Below are 16,788 nucleotides of genomic sequence, written 5' to 3' on the forward strand. Positions count from 1 at the left end.
AGTTTTTCTCACAATTTCCGTGATTTTTATTCAATTTTTATCGATATCGATATTTCCTCGATATTTCCATCGATATATTTGTGTTTTTGGACCATCGATATTTCTGAAACTCTCGATATTTTAGACCTTGATGTCAAGAATGTGGCTGGCCTGGCCCGACTCATTTTACAAGCCTAGTGGGAAGATAAGGTAGGTAGAGAAATATGTTAGGAATGCGGAAATAGCAGCACTCTTTATAAATAATTTTTCTTAATTGTCCAGTTTTGTGTTGATTTGGAACTTATTGATTGAAGAGCCAATAATTGATCCACCTAAGGTGGATAGTTAAGATAGTTTCAATCGATTTAGGGTTAGTTTGGCATTGTTATGCTGTGAAACTAATCGCTGTCAGATTTGCTGTGAGAGAAAACAATTTGGTGTTTAGTAAACTTTTTGTTAAAAGTGTTGTTGGTACTAATTCCCGCATAATCAGAAAATGATTCCCCCATAATCATTAAACCTAACGCCTTTTCGAAATTGATTCTCACATAATCAGAAAATGAAAGCACCTCATTAGTTATTTTCCCTTATAGCTTTCTCTCACAACAATTTTTAACAATAAGTGATTTTCTCATAGTTTATCAAACAGACCGAGCTTCCAAAATTTTAAAATAATCACTTATCACCCCAAATAAACAATGCTAAACGGCACTTAGTTGCAAAAGAAGACCCACTAATTAATCGATTTAGGTAAGGACTTGCTACAAAAGAAAGGTAGTTGACTTGCTAATTAATGTCAAGTGATGAGGGTATTCAATATTCATTTTGAAGGCACAAGCATACTGACCTGATTAAAGAAGACTAATTTTATTTTATTTTTGTATTAACAGGCAATGAGAGGTTCAAACTTTAAATCTTTTCAAACATTGAGAAGACGATTTAAGTAAGAAAGACCGAATTAAACTGCTTTTTTTTATACATAAAAATATTATTTTTTAAATATGTTTAATGATTGATATTATACTATGTCAATCAAACTAGTAGAGAGTTTTCACATATCATATGGTTTTCAGAATGTAAAATTGATTTTGCTCGCTAATTTGTAATGATTGTGTTATATTGTTTTGTATCTTGGCATTTGCCCAAAAATCAAACATTTCTTTCATAATTAACTATAAAATTTTGTTTGCGAGTTACAATATGAATGAGACGAGTTTATATCACACTTAATATTAATATATATTTGTTATAATATGAATAAACTGCTAAGGGTTACTTGTTTCTAAAAACATACATATTGTATGGAAGAAATAAATCAAACTCGCAAAGATTGGTAGGAATAATTTGGGAATGATAGAGTTTCTGTTATTACAAAAAGGAAATGTTAGATTAGTTTCTTTTTATTTTTTGTTCCAAAAAAGGAAGAAGGTAGATTTGTTGAAAAAAAGTCACGTGATATAGGCCCTACTTGCCAAGAAAAAGTATACTTCCCCGCCATTTGGAATTCCAAGAATGGTAGCTAGAGCGCTGACACCAAACTGTAGCATCAGCAGATATCTGAAATCTCCAAAAACGACCTCTCTGTCTTCACTATAAAGATTAAAGACAATGGATCCAAATTCTTACGTACGCAAATAATTTAAAGATAGTTCTCAGCTCAGCTATGAACTTGTGGCAAGCAACCACCAACTGGTGGAGAATCCATGGAACCTTGCGAACTCTGTACCTCCTGTTTTTGGGTCAGGTCGTCTCCTTTGTTCTCGCACTCATGAGCGTCACTTCCTCTCTTATAGCCACTCTCGGTAACTTCAAAAACCCACCAACCCATTTCAAATTTCTTGGTTTTTTTTTTTTCTTTCTCTTATTAATTTCTTATTTACTTCATTCATTGTTTTTCTTTGTTGGGTTTTCGAATCTTTTGATAGAAAATGGTTTCATGGTTGGTGGGTTTGTTCAGGTGTGAATGCGCCTATTACACAGACTATGTCTACTTACTTCGGTTTGGCTTTGATTTATGGGAGCATCTTGGTGTATAGGCGTGAGAAGCTACGGGTATGTCTAACTTTTCAAGCATTAAATCCTATATTATGAACCAGTTTCAAGAAATTAATCAGAGTTTTGTAGCTTAAGTTACTTTGATTTGCCATTAGTGTTCCATTTGGTGAAATGAGCAATGAAAAAGTTGAAAACTTGGGATTTGCAGGTTTCTTGGTATTGGTATCTACTCTTGGGGTTTGTTGATGTTCAGGGGAACTATCTTGGTGAGTGCTAATGGTTGAGCTTTCTTTCACATGGTCAGTTTCAGTCCTGGATATGCAATTTATTAGTCGATTGTGCTGCTTGTTAAGTTTGTTGTTATAGATCGTATATCCATTCGACATCGATGCTAGTGGTTGGGATCGAATGATTCTGTGTCTTCGTTGTGGCATTGGGTTGTGCATTGTTTTTGGTTGGGATGATTGTACATTAAGGGCTCGGATTTTGCCAGACTGTTTCAGGTGCAAAGGAGAGCCTATATCTTTACATATTAAATGATTTGGTAGACATTGTAGAAATTCATCAATAGGAATTAATAAAAAACAAAAGGAATTAAAACTGTGAATAACATTTGTATGGCATTAATGAAAGAAATCACAATGCATATCAATTTTTGAAATAAAAACATGCTAGTTTGGCAATGGCGCTCTTCTAAGACAATAAAGAATAGACAATGTGAAGTTTAGGGGACACTGGTAGGATGTTTTTCAAAGATATTTTGACGGGTTAAGTCAGTAAGCAGCTTCAAGCCAGATATAGTTTGCACGCATGACGCATGGGAGAACATGATGTGTTTTGGCAGACATCCATTCTGAGCAGAATGTCTTGCCTCATCATGATGATTATTTTCATTGGCCGAAGGGTGCTCGGATATTCAGGCTCCCTGGTGTACACGTCTGCAGTATGAAATGTGGAAATCTTTGCCTTTACAAGACATAAATTTGTAAATTGAACATCTAAACTAATGTTAACTTGTCGAGGAGTTTAGGGATTTTATTGCATATAGGTACTTGAAACGCAAATGATGCAGGGCAAAATTAACTTTATGTTGTTTTGATGCAGTGAACGAAGCATACCAGTTCTCATCAGTTACAAGTGTGACACTATTGGACTGTTTCACAATAGCTTGGGTCATAATTTTGACGTGGATCTTCCTACGCACTCGATATTCCCTATGGCAATTGTTTGGAGCAGCCACCTGTGTGGTGGGCCTTGGTTTAGTGCTTCTTTCTGATGCCGGGGTGGGTGGTGGAGGTGACTTTCTCTTACGCCTTTTCGACTAAAATTTTCCATTTGGGTAAATAATTGTTGCGAATACTTTTCAAACATTTGCCTTTTTTTTTTTTTTTTCCTGAAAAAAAAAGGAAGAAATGTTTTCACTTATAAGTTAATGATTGTGTTTTGAGTGGTCTGTTATTGGTGAAGTTTTCCCAGTTGATATGAGGACAATTTTCTTTTTAGTAAAGAAAAAAAGAATGAAGAAGACAATCATTAAATAGTCCTATATCTATCACTAGAATCATACACAGTTATGTAGCATCTTTTCATAATTTTCATTCATCCTTCAGGTGGCTCAAAACCTCTTCTAGGGGACATACTTGTCATCGCAGGAACCATTTTCTTTGCTATGAGCAATGTTGGTGAGGTTGGTGAATCCTTTCGAACTCGTATTTTCTGTAACTTTATCCTTGTAAAAAGGCATCAATGGCACAAAAAGAAGCTATTACAGGAGAGACTTTTACAGTAAAAAATACTTCACCTGAAACTTACATACTTTTCCTATCCCATTTTTAGCTGCAGAAGTGGTAATATTAATGGAACATCCAAGATCACTGAACCCATGTTTCGTTTTTTTCTCTCTCACACTCACAGAGACACAATTTTTGGTTGACTTTAAATATAATTATTTTTACACCAAATAGTTGCCTCTCTTGAGTTGTTTCTCATCTTAGTCCTTCCTAAAATGCAGGAGTTTTGCGTTAAGAAAAAAGACCGTGTTGAAGTAATTTGCATGATCGGTGTTTATGGATTTCTAGTGAGTGCATGTCAGATGTATCCTTTTCATCACAAAGTGCACAAGAAAGTGGCTTCATATAATTTGTACCATGATTCTGTATTGGAGAACAATATTTCTTGGACTCCTTAACCCTCTTGTAGGTCTATCCTGGAATTAAAGACCTTGGAATCAGTTGAGTGGTCTACAGATATTGTAAGTAATCTTAGCTTTGTATAATATGCGAATAAATTTGACGAATAAATAAGCAAGCTTTCTAATACTTTATGTTTTTTTCTGGGGCTGTCTTTGTAACTCTGAAAATATACAGACCTTAAATTGTGAAAAGGTTGCTCAAAGTATGTAATCCTGTTGTGGATTTCCTGTCTCATTCCGGGCAGTTCTTCCACCTTAATTAGGACATGAATCAAAATATCAAGGTAGTTGCATAGCTTGGGGTTTAGGAGCTTGAAGAACAATTCATAATTACATTTCATGTGGCCATTGTTTACCCTGCTTTACAAGCTGGATTGACATCCTTGACATGTGGGATCCTGCTAGGATCATGCGGTAACATGAACAAGTTCAACTAGGTGTTGATCATAATTGTATCGATAGATGATGTAAGGTGTTGATTAACTGTTGATCATAACTAGGTGTTGATTAACATGAACAAGAATTACAGTTAATGATGAACTTGTGGAATATAGACAAAGTGATCATTTACTGCCGCTTATATAAATGCTTGAATTCATGTACTGAAATCCTAGATGAAAGAAAAGAGGAATCTTTAGAAACTTTAGATACTGCATTACACGATATAAAAGACTAAGATATCTGTTTTTCCTTGATTGTGTTCTCTTCTTCTTAAGTTGAGTGCTCTGTTTTCTTTCCTCCCAGATACTAGCCTTTGCTGGTTATGGTGTATCAGGCTTACTGTTCTACACACTTGCTCCACTTGTTCTCAAGGTCGATTTGCTTCTCCTCAACTGTTAACACACTCACTTCAAATACAAAAAGCAATTTGTTACACTGCCTCCCATGGAGTGAAGCAATTCTAAGAATTACTCACTATGAACATCTAAAATAATTGCTTTTTTCCCATACAGCTGAGCGGAGCGACATTGTTGAATCTCTCTATTCTCACATCTGATATGTGGGCAGTCGTCTTTCGCATCTTTTTCTATCGCCAGCAGGTACCTTAAACGATGGACCCCTACATATTGGAAAGAATTCAATTGTTATGAGCCTGACACTATATAGATTTTTGCAATTATTATATGCTCATACCTTCCATATCCTTATAAGTTGCTCACACTGATAGTAAACCTGACTCGAATTGCAGGTAGACTGGTTATACTATCTAGCGTTTGCAGTTGTAGTTATCGGACTCATCATTTATTCATTAACGTACGTTTCTGACCTTGTATTGAACATACTTTATTAAATACTCAAAATGCGTCATTGGAATTAATCGTTAGAAGAACACTTGATTGTTTGCTGTTATAGGGAAAAAGATCCGGTTCCTGTACCTGCACTTGAAAATGGAAACCCCAGCCTGGAATACCAAGTTCTTGAAGATGAAAGTGCTACTACACCAAGAAATCAAGCTTTGACTTCATGAAGGGGATAGAAGCACTGGTCTCGAGCCGACTTAAACATCGAAATCCGCTGACAAGTATTCCGGAAACCTGGTATCGATCTCATCTTAAGCAGGGATTGGCTCAACTGTACCAGCAGACATAAGTGGGAAGGCATGCATTCTAACTTCAATGCTAATATATCTACCAACAGCAATGACAACCTCCACATTTTGGAAAGAGGATGCCAATTATAGCTAGTGCAGTAACTGTTGTTGGGAAATGCTTTTTTGTTTTGCTTTTGTCTGAACTGTTGGGTATTGAGAAGAACACTCTTTGCAGTCTTGCTAGTTATCCAAAACAATATTATTCATTTTGGAATTGAAACAGCTTCTCAGTATAGCCAATTTGTATTAATGTCCCAGATGTATCAGTATGGATATGTCTCCAACAGTTGGGATTTTTTTCTTTGTCTTTTCATACAAAAATTACAGACATGAATGTCACAGACACACCAAAACTTTCTCCCTCCAAGGAAAGAAAGCAAAAAGAGAGACAGAATTTTAAAAATGTTTTATGTAATGGCCCAAGCAACAGCCCACTAGTCATGGGCTTAAAAACCAAAAATCTATTTTTTTTTCGAAAAAAAAAAAAAAGTAAAAAAATCTGACACAAAGAAAGCGATAAAGCTCCATAAAAATGTGCCAAATTCAGGTCCCCTATAAAATCCCCAAAACCATAATCCAAAATCTAAAGGAACACCCAAATTTCCCTCCTTTCAACTCCCCACAAACTGACATGGACCAACAAAACTCCACCACATCCTCCACAACCCCAACTCCAACTCCAACTCCCTCCACCTCTCAACAACCACCCTCTGAACCACCAACCCAATCCCAACCGCAACCTCCACCTCAATCTCAGCTTCCCCCACCTTCCTCAACAGCTCCTTCAACCCCAACCCCAATTCCTCCGTCCCCAAACCCTAACCCTAACCCTAAACCCTCAACCCCAGTAACCCCACAACCCCAACCCCAACCCCAACCCCAACCCCAGTCTAGGCCTCCCTCCACATTGGCTCGCCCCTGGCCGCAGTCCCACTTCGCCCACTTCCCATCGCCTTCTTCTTCGGCTTCGTCTGGGCCTCCCCCTCCGCCCTCGTCCTCCGGGCCTCCCCCGCCGAGGGGCAGCATTGCCATTGGTGTTCCTGCGCACCACCCTAGCCCTTCTCCTCCTCAACCCGCTCCCTTCTCGTCCTCTTATGGCCAGCATTTTGGTGGCCTGGGCCGGGGCGGTGCCGCTGTGCCTGAACCCGTATCCAATTCCAGTGCTTCCCAGGTGACATTTTACTTCTATCAACAACTACATTACTGTTATTTGCAGAAAAAATGAAATACAAATGAGTGTGTGGTAATTATAGTGAGTATTTGGCATGTTGGGTGACAAAAAAAGAACTGAAATTTGTGGTTTTGTTCTGTTGCTGTTGTGTCTATATAGAGGGTTGGTTTTCTCATTTGGAATACTAGATGTATTGAATTTGTATGTTTTTCTCATATAGGTGAGACCGTCTGTGCAAGGAATGCAAGGAATGGCGATGATGGGTTCACTCGGTTCAAGTTCTCAAATGCGGCCAGCTGGGGTTAGTGCACAACATCCACAGAGACCTGTCCAATCCTCTTTTAGACCACCATCTACCGCAAGTAGTCAGTCCTTGTCTTCCCAAGTTAGTATCTCGTTGTAACATTTACTATTTTGATTTCAATGTTCAATTTGGAGTTCATAGGCATGTGAGTTTAGATATGTAATGTAATAGTACTCTGTCATCACTCACAAGATGAAGTTGTGTTGTCTGCCAAGGTTTTTCTGATTGCCTTTTTAGAGTAATTTTTTCTTTCTAACTTCAACATACCGTTAGTGTTTGCATGCTCTCCATTTTTCAATTTGGGTCTTATGAAGAAATGATTGGACTTGCATTGTTAAGTTCATTGTTCATCAAAGGTTTTGATCATGAAGCTAACAAAATATCATAGAGTATTGTTTGAATTTTGTTTCCAAGAATATGAGAAACCCGTAGTATTTTAGCCTTCCTTATTGTATAAAACGGATATGCTTGGGGGTTCCATTTCTGTGTCCTGTTTTCTATTTTGGGGTTCAGTTGGATCATGCATTCATTTACTTTAGACCTTTATATTGATTGCTGCATCTGCTCCTTACTGCTCGTTGTTGTTGGTTTGCCTTCTTCTTAAAGACTTCTGGTGTTCAAGTTTTTTTTTTCTTATTTTTTCCGAGCTTATAAGTATGCTTGCTGATTCCATTTCCTTTATGCAGAATTTCCAAGGACACAGCCTTTTACGAGTTTCTTCAGTAGGAACTCCTAGTACATCACCAAATACATCTCAAGGTTTGCAGCCTCATACTCAGCCATGGTTGTCATCTGGGTCACAAGGAAAGCCTCCTATACCATCCCCTTCATATAGGCAGCATATGAACTCACCATCCATGCAGCAAAGATCACATGTTCAGCAGCAACAGCACCATCCCCTTCCTACTGCTTCACAGCAACAGCACCATCCCCTTCCTACAGCTCCACAGCAACAGCACCATCCCCTGCCTTCAGCTTCACAGCAACAGCACCATCCCCTGCCTTCAGCTTCACCGCAACAGCACCATCCCCTGCCTTCAGCGTCACAGCAACAGCACCATCCCGTGCCTTCAGCTTCACAGCAACAGCACCATCCTCTGCCTTCAGCTTCACAGCAACAGCATACATCACCGGCGCAGCAGCAACAACCTTCTTCGTCGCATCAGGGACCCGAGCATTTTGGGCAACACGTTCAACCATCAAGGATCCCACAAACAACCCCCCGTCAAATTACAAGGGTCCAGAACCTGGCAAACCAGAAGTCTTCCTCTCCTGCATCAGTACAGCCTAACACAGTCCAATCAGGGCCCCAAAATAAAACTGCTAGTGCAGAAACGGATGAATCTTGTAATAGAATTCTTAGCAAAAGAAGCATCCATGAGTTAGTTAACCAGGTAAGTCATGTTGGCCTTCTTTCATCATATTTTTATATTTGTGCATGCTAGCATTAGTCCAGAAGTTTCATCAGTATTCACTGTTAAAACTAATTTTAAAAGACATTCATTTCATGTTAGAGTGGATGCATATGTCACATTTTGTTAATGGTTCTTAAAGGAAATGGTTTCGTCCATTTAAATTTGGGTCAGAAAATTGCCTCTATCATGTGAATTGCAGCTCCAATATCTCCAAAATGTTGTATTATTTTTTCTCCATATATTCCACATTATATAAGAGGGAACTGCCTTCCCAACCGCTTGACTATAATATATTTTTTCTTTTCATTCAGAATACATGTGAAATTCAATTTCATTTGTTTTTCTCTTATGTTACTAAGTTTTCTTCTTTTGGACAGATTGATCCATCTGAGAAGTTAGATCCAGAAGTTGAAGACATTCTCATGGATATTGCAGATGAATTTGTTGAGTCTGTGAGTAATTGAGCTAATATTTTGTCTTTTTTTTCTTCTTGCACTTAAAGGATATCCCTGATTATTATTCAGCATATATGCCTAAACAAATTTTGGCAATTTATTTCGTGAAACTAGACCTTTTTGTATGTTGCTAACCATGGTAGCTTTTTAGTTTGTTGTCACAGATGTTTTCCCAAAAGAATCAAAAGAACATTAAGCAGTCATATTTATGTGTTGTGAGATTTTTTCTGATTTTCTCTAAGAAATTATCTGTTTAAAAGGATGTTGTTATTTTTATTTCATTGAGTGTTCGGTTGGTGCCAGTTCAAGAAGGAATTTGTTCTGAATCTTTTGAAATTCCTAATGTTCACATTCTCTTAATTTTTAAGTATTGACTATCTTTTCCTTTTTGGTTAAACTCGTGGGTATCCTTATGATAAGGCTTTATTTTGCTCAATTGTCTTGTTTTCTAGATACTTATAATATATTTTTGTCATAATTCCTTTGTTGACGGTATGCTTTTTTCGGTGCGTAGATTACAACATTTAGTTGCTCACTAGCCAAGCATCGAAAATCAACTACGTTAGAAGCAAAAGACATACTTCTACATATTGGTTAGTTATGTGAGAGAAGTCCTCGATGATTTTCTGTTCGCATTATGTACATCTAGTGCTTCACCATCTATATCTTATTTTGTTTCATACAGAAAAAAATTGGAATATAACTCTTCCTGGGTTTGGTGGTGATGAGATTAAGGGCTTCAGGAAACCAGTAAGCATTGATTGACTGGTTACTGTTATGTTTAGATTGTAAAACTTAAGAACCTATGCTTATGGTTATACAAAAAAACAGTATTTTTTTTAATGATTAATTAATTGATGAATTTGTTTTGTGTGATGACTTTGCAGCTCACAAACGATATTCACAAAGAGCGTCTTTCTGTTGTAAGTCTGGCCTGTGTATTTTCCCTTCTCTATGGACATTCGTACACCTCTACACATTGTGTGTGTGTGTGTGAAGTTTGGGTTGGGAATTGGCTCATGCATGTTTTCTTTGCTAAACTTTGAGTGGAACTTGGGTGTTTAGATTAACGCATGATATCAACAGAAATGTGTAATACTCGCTAGTTATATTTCTCCTGTTTTATTTTTTCTCTCCCTTATTTGACAGATAAAGAAGTCCATAGTAGCAACTGAGACAGCAAATGCTAGGAGTTCAACTGGACAAGCCACTGGAAATGCAAAGGGTAGTCTTGTTAAAGCACCTGCCAACGTCATAAGCTCCCAAAACACCAAAATGCGTGAAGTTACTTAATGACCTTAACTGTTGTGAGCAGATTTATACTAAAAAGGTATGTCAAATATGATGCTTGTATTTGTGGTCACATATGCTAATTGCTGCTGATATTTGTGTTAAGCATACTGCAAGTCTGCATGTTGATAATTCAGAATTTCCTAGAGTAAATGTTGCTCTTATTTTTTGAGGTTATGATGCATAGCTTGTGATGTTTGTGGAAGTGTGGATATTGGATTATAGTCCGAGTCTCAATTAACCTTGGTGGTTGGTTAGCCAAAAGATTAGTTATTTCTTTTATGTTTGTGTGCCTGCACTCAAATTTTTTTTTTCTCCTGTCCAACAGTTGGTAGGTCACTGGCATCGCTGAGTTCTTTCGTCTGGTGCATGTGGCCAAATTTTGCAGTAGAAAGTCTTACAGTTGAATCGGAGTAATCCTAGTGGGCCAAAGTTTTCCCCGGGGGGGTTAAGGAACTAGAAGTCTTCCTTCGGGTTACATCAATGAAGTTGAAAGTATAAGTTCCACCAAGACAAACGGATTAATCCTGACCCTTTTGGCTCACCAAATTGTATAGCTCCGTCGACCAGTTGTATGGCAAAAATTTTAAACACGTCTGTAAATGGGGCCATACGTAGAAATGTTGTTTGTGTTTTGCTTTGGCTGTAAATGGGCAAATCAGAGTTTTGTATCTATTTATCCATCTTTACCAATATTACCATGCATAATACACCGAAATCTGAAGCGATTAGAAACTATCAAATTCCAAAAACCTTTTTGGTGTTTTTACGGTAAATTTGCTCTTAATATTCGAGGGCATTCAACCACATGTTGTGTGATTCAAGATTTGATGTTGGTTTTGGTCTTTGTTTTACATGAATTATTCTCAGTTGGTGTACCATCAAATTATGTATGCTCATGGGGGAAGAAAAGTAATATAACATGTGTGACCACATGCTTTTGTCTTAACATAAAACAATTAAATATTGTGAACCTCTGCTGATTGTGTGGGATGTCACTCAGACATGTGCAATTCCTGCCCACATGTCTATTGCCGTGTTATGAACGTGAATTTGAGATTCCTACTTTGGTGCAAAATCAATTGACTTAACTTAATTCACGTCACCATCATGTTGGTGTGGTGTTTGTAAACCAGTGGAAAACAATAATTTCTCATGCGTTCCTTAATTTAAGGTTGAGTTAGAGTATTAAACAAAAGTGGTTCTCATCTCATAATTTGGTCATGGTGAATGGTGAGGTCGTCACCTAATGCTCTGCTCAATTGTGAAACTGGTGTCATCAGATTGTTCAATTCATTTTTTTTATGCTGGTTGGGATAAAATATGCTTTTGATTTTGTCGAACGAATAAATTCTAATTATAATCTAGACCAAGAGTCGATCTACACATGTAATTAAAGGTTGTAAAATGCTAAACCTTCCCAAATTAATTCTCTATCATTTCTAATCAGGATTGCATCCTGATGTGTTATCCAAATTTGACTTTATAAAGCTCTTTAAAAATGGTTTAGTAGTAACTAATATTGATTAATTTTCTGATCACAGTTCTTATTAGAAATAATTAATAATCAAGGAGGATAAGAATAATTATAATTTCATAATAAAATAACCAATCCAATTCACGTGGTTGCGTGGAATCATAAATAATACATGTCAAAATCAGACAACTAACCACAATCCCTTTCAATTGGTCTTTGGCTTTAGAAATTAAGCAGGATCGAATGTTAGGTTAAGATGTAAAAAAATATATATATATATATTATAATGACTAATCCCAAAAAGGGTAGGAGTAGGTAATATTAACTTTTCATGCATTTACAATTACTATTTTTAGTTACGGTTGACAACACTAAACTTGCTTAAGACAACTTGAACATTTATCTATTGATGAATATCATATGCAATGAATAACATACTCTAAAAACAAGAGTGCTCAAACGAGAATTGGTTAATAAGTTAATATGATGCTAATCATTCATTTTTAGTCCACACCACACAACTGTATCATTCAAAAAGCATTCAAACAATTCATTATTTAGGGTCATCATTCATAAATCAGTCTTACAAAAGTCAACAAAATCGATCAAACCAAATAGTAAAAGTTTGTATATTATTATCTTATCCGACTATCCGAGTGTGTTGCATTTAACAACGTAGTGTGATTATAACCACCATTAGAATAAACTCAACCAATCCAAGTAGTAAGCCTAAGTTTTTGTAATTTTCATTTGTTTCTTGTATTGGATAAGCCTTACCCAAGCCAGAAGCCTAATTCTATCCTTTCAATTTTCGTCCCCCGGGAAGAATATTCTGTTGAGCTGGGGATGTTCACCATCGCAATTTACAATGAAAACAGAAAGTAAAATAAATTAGTTAATTGAAAAAAGCAAAGAGACCGGACAAGATTCAGATCCATTTGGAATACCCCCCCACGTTTCGGTTTCTAATTGGTCCGGACTCAACAAGTCCCCCTTCTTCATCTTCGGGCACCTAACAAAACCAACCAATATATATTACTCGCCGAGAGGCCTCGCGGTAGCTGATCTTCGCATCGCTTTCTTCGTCCCTTCGGATCGGACGAAACCCCAATTTCGATTATAATATTTCATGCTATGTGTGTATGTATATGTTGATGTATAATATATAATATACACGCGCATATACATACACATTATATAAATACTCTGTCCTCTGATTCTTCTCTCGCTACCTTCTGCGACCTAATCTTTCTGAGATCGGAGGCGTTTTTGGGGAGCACGATGACGAATACTCACGGTGTGGTGCTCGATGGCGAAAGAGAAGGCGTTTTGGACTGCCAGCTGAAGCGTGAGAAGCTCATTATTGATACTGACCCTGGAATTGGTGAGTTTTTCCGTTTCATTTCGCTCGTCTTTGCTGTTTTGTGTGTTCCTATTCCTGCTTCTATCCTCTGTTTGGTTGCTGAGAAAGTGTGGGAAAAAGGAAAGAGGATGTAATTGAAAATTTTGATTTTTATGTGTTTAATGTTATGAGTCGTGGAAAGTGAGCAACTTGCCTCAGCTAAGAACGGTTAGGCACTTTTGCTACATTTGCAGCAGACAAAAGGAGTTTTCCATTTTTGATGTGTTTCTTTATCGAATGTTTAATTGTTTGTATGTGAAACAGTGATATTGACGTTGTGGGAATCTTTAGCAAATAAACTAATTGCATTGTGGAATTATTTGTTGGTATTTCACCCGGCTGGGAACTGGAAATTGATTAGAAGCAAAGGAAAGGATGGTTTTTTTTTCCTTCTTCTCTTATTCGCATGCTTTATTAATGAGTGAAGTTTGAAAAAGAAAGGGGATGAAATATTGTTTTTGGGTGTCAATTATGTTTTAATCGGAATAGCTGATAAATTTTACAGTGCTATTTGGTTCAACAATTTGCTTTCTGCGCTTCTAATGATGAGTTTTGAATTTTTCTTTTTCTTTTTCTTTTTAAATATTAAAGTATGTCTAGTTCCTGCAAAAGTGTTTCGAGAGCATCTGCTATAACATTTGAAAAGGCAAGAAAAACTTAGAGAGAAAGGGAAGGGGTGAGGTGTTGGCGGGCAGTGTTGAGAAGTTTATTTGCTGTTATTCTCAATGTATTACTATGCACTCTAATGAATCAGTGAGGTTGCAGAAAATTTTGTAATTCCTGCATAAAATTGGATCCAAATAACATTTATGAAGTTGGATAAAATGATATTGGAAAACCTTCTGGTTATGGATATATAGATACTGGTTTATGAACAGCTTGTAATGACTTATTTTTCTCTGTTCTGTTCTCGACATTTTCCATGTGTGATGTTTCTGTTGGTAATAAACAGATGATACCATAGCTATCTTAATGGCATTTCAAACTCCAGAGTTGGAAGTCTTGGGGTTGACAACAATATTTGGTAATGTTACCACAGAAGATGCCACTCGCAATGCCTTGCTTCTGGTATGTACTTGTATCAGTTGATTTCCGTCTTCTTGTAGACTGAGCCTTTTTAATGTCTTTGGGCCTGTCTTGTCTATTGTCTATCCTTTTTTTCCCTTCATTTTTTTAGTGTGTTCATGATCAATTAGTATTTTGAATGTGCAAAAGGATAGTGTGAGATCGCAGGGCATCCAAGTTTGCCTGTGGCGGAGGGAAGCCCTGAGCCTTTGAAGGTAATATTTTGATATACATTTCATCATTTAAGTACCGTTCCTCTCCTCCCAATGCCTCCGTTAGTTTCCTAATCGAACTTACTTTATTTAGTTTATCGTAACTATGTTTCATTCTTGAAAAAAGGGTGGAAGGCCACGTGTTGCTGACTTTATACATGGTTCTGATGGATTGGGGAACATATTTCTACCTCCTCCAGAAAGAAAGCAAATTGAGAAGAGTGCTTCTGAATTTTTAGTTGATATGGTCTCCAAATATCCTGGAGAAGTATCTATACTTGCCCTTGGTCCCTTGACAAACTTAGCACTGGTAAGTGGAAGTATCATTTTTCCTTTTTTGTGTTTGCCTTGAGCTTCTGAATTCTTATTAGCCTTCCCTAATATGTGCATCGTTTAGCCTTCCCTAATATGTGCATCGTTCCTTGCTTAGGCAATCAAAAGAGATTCTTCCTTTGCGAAAAAGGTCAAGAGGGTGGTCGTACTTGGTGGTGCTTTCTTTGCACTGGGAAATGTAAATCCTGCTGCAGAAGCAAATGTAAGGGCCACCTCTTTCTGCCACAATGATCCTAATTGTAGGCAGTAGTCACAAAACTTAGATAACGGATCGCCATATTATCTTATTTGAAAATTTTCTTGGGATTTGTTTCCATCCCTGTGGCCTTCTTTCAGCTCTTGTACTTGTATAACTGCAGTTAGTTGTTGCTAACACTGTTCTCTCATTTCCCTTTTCTGAAGGGAAAGAATGTTATTGCACTAAAAGTAGCGAGTATAATATTAAAATGTTCCATCATCTCAACGAATTGTACATGATGACACCAGTCTCTGACTTGCAGATTTATGGAGACCCGGAAGCAGCAGATGTTGTGTTTACATCTGGGGCAAACATTACTGTTGTTGGAATAAATATTACAACCCAACTTCAATTTACAGGTGGAATACCAGTTTATAGTTTGTTTAACTTTTCAACCATCATCTTGTACTGTTTTAAGGGAAGTATTTCGGTTTCAGATGATGACCTCCTTCAACTGCGTCAATCTAAAGGAAAGCATGCTCAGCTGATAAGCGACACATGCAAATTCTACAGAGATTGGCATGTTAAATCTGATGGTGTTCATGGTAACTTATTTATGCAATAACCCCAACACTTAGTTCAATAGTTTTTATTTTCTTTCATTTCGTGTCTGATACAATACAATACATCTCAATGGCTCTCTGACATTGTTTCAGGGATTTTCCTTCATGACCCCGTCAGTTTTGTAGCACTGGTCCGTCCTGATCTCTTTACATACAAGAAGGGGGTTGTGAGGGTTGAAACTCAGGGCATCTGTGTTGGGCACACACTGATGGATCAAGGACTTAAAAAGTATGAGCCGATTATTATACTCTTGTGAAAATCCTATTTCTGTTAGATGCCATTTTGATAATTATGTTTGCTCTATTACAGTTGGAATTCAAGCAATCCATGGACAGGCTATTCCCCTGTTGAAGTTGCTTGGACAGTGAAAGTGGATGAAGTCCTCGATTATATAAGAAGTCGATTGATGAAATCATGAAAGCTGTGGGATTATGTAACTGCAATCCAAATGTCAATAAAAACACAAATTGTAAAATGAAAGTTGGGTTGCTTCTTGTTACCGACGAAAATCGCTTCATGGATTTTCTTTCCTTCTTAGAGGTAGTAAAGAGCTAGCTCGCCTGTGCAACCTTCCCCCTTAATATCCAGAACTTGTAAAACATTTGCAAAATATTGTCCAATTAGCTGTTAATGAAATTTGTCAACATGTTGGAACTTTTGTGCAATCAGATTCTTGAGCCATTTGGTTTTCCGCAGATGATGTGATGGTTGATGTGTAAATTAACAGTTGGTCATAATGATCGATATGATAAACACATATCAATCGATTAGAAAATATGGTTTCTTGAACAATTTGCTTTCCCCATCGGTTGAATATATATATATATATATATATATATATATATTTTACTCAACCACTTGGCTGACGTACAATTACTCTGTTTCTTCTCAAGCAAACTTTCCAAAGCTTGTTTCTTCATTACTTTGAACCTTAAGAAATCTAAAGCCAGTCCATTCTTGTCTATGTGACTACCCAACTGCTAAAATATAAATACGGTTTGAATATTTTGGGTTAATTTTATTCTTTTCTATAAGGAGGTATATATAGAAGTTTACATGAGGGTTTTACAAGGAATTAGATACAGTAAAGAATTAGGAAAGTATCT

General features: G+C 37.0%; 3 protein-coding genes across 3 annotated transcripts; all 3 read left to right on the forward strand.

The window, feature by feature from the left end:
- The first annotated feature begins 1,513 nt into the window (after positions 1-1,513).
- On the forward strand, positions 1,514-6,035 carry LOC117634826 (solute carrier family 35 member F1-like). Its single transcript, XM_034369072.1, has 11 exons — positions 1,514-1,781; positions 1,937-2,031; positions 2,183-2,240; positions 3,079-3,270; positions 3,585-3,661; positions 3,986-4,068; positions 4,174-4,225; positions 4,910-4,978; positions 5,119-5,205; positions 5,355-5,419; positions 5,519-6,035. The coding sequence occupies exons 1-11, from the start codon at positions 1,643-1,645 to the stop codon at positions 5,631-5,633; spliced, it is 1,032 nt and encodes a 343-aa protein (XP_034224963.1). The 5' UTR covers positions 1,514-1,642; the 3' UTR covers positions 5,634-6,035.
- Positions 6,036-6,324: 289 nt separating this feature from the next.
- Positions 6,325-11,109, forward strand: LOC117636099 (transcription initiation factor TFIID subunit 12). The gene is made up of 9 exons (XM_034370560.1): positions 6,325-6,927; positions 7,148-7,312; positions 7,918-8,625; positions 9,024-9,098; positions 9,616-9,694; positions 9,787-9,851; positions 9,989-10,024; positions 10,251-10,431; positions 10,720-11,109. The coding sequence occupies exons 1-8, from the start codon at positions 6,388-6,390 to the stop codon at positions 10,392-10,394; spliced, it is 1,812 nt and encodes a 603-aa protein (XP_034226451.1). The 5' UTR covers positions 6,325-6,387; the 3' UTR covers positions 10,395-10,431; positions 10,720-11,109.
- A 1,684-nt stretch (positions 11,110-12,793) lies between these two features.
- On the forward strand, positions 12,794-16,377 carry LOC117634637 (uridine nucleosidase 1). Its single transcript, XM_034368819.1, has 9 exons — positions 12,794-13,252; positions 14,223-14,338; positions 14,491-14,550; positions 14,675-14,857; positions 14,978-15,082; positions 15,381-15,477; positions 15,556-15,663; positions 15,775-15,910; positions 15,992-16,377. The coding sequence occupies exons 1-9, from the start codon at positions 13,150-13,152 to the stop codon at positions 16,098-16,100; spliced, it is 1,017 nt and encodes a 338-aa protein (XP_034224710.1). The 5' UTR covers positions 12,794-13,149; the 3' UTR covers positions 16,101-16,377.
- The last annotated feature ends 411 nt before the right edge of the window (positions 16,378-16,788 follow it).

The sequence above is a fragment of the Prunus dulcis genome, chromosome 7 (assembly GCF_902201215.1).
Source record: "Prunus dulcis chromosome 7, ALMONDv2, whole genome shotgun sequence".
Classification (NCBI taxonomy): domain Eukaryota; kingdom Viridiplantae; phylum Streptophyta; class Magnoliopsida; order Rosales; family Rosaceae; genus Prunus; species Prunus dulcis.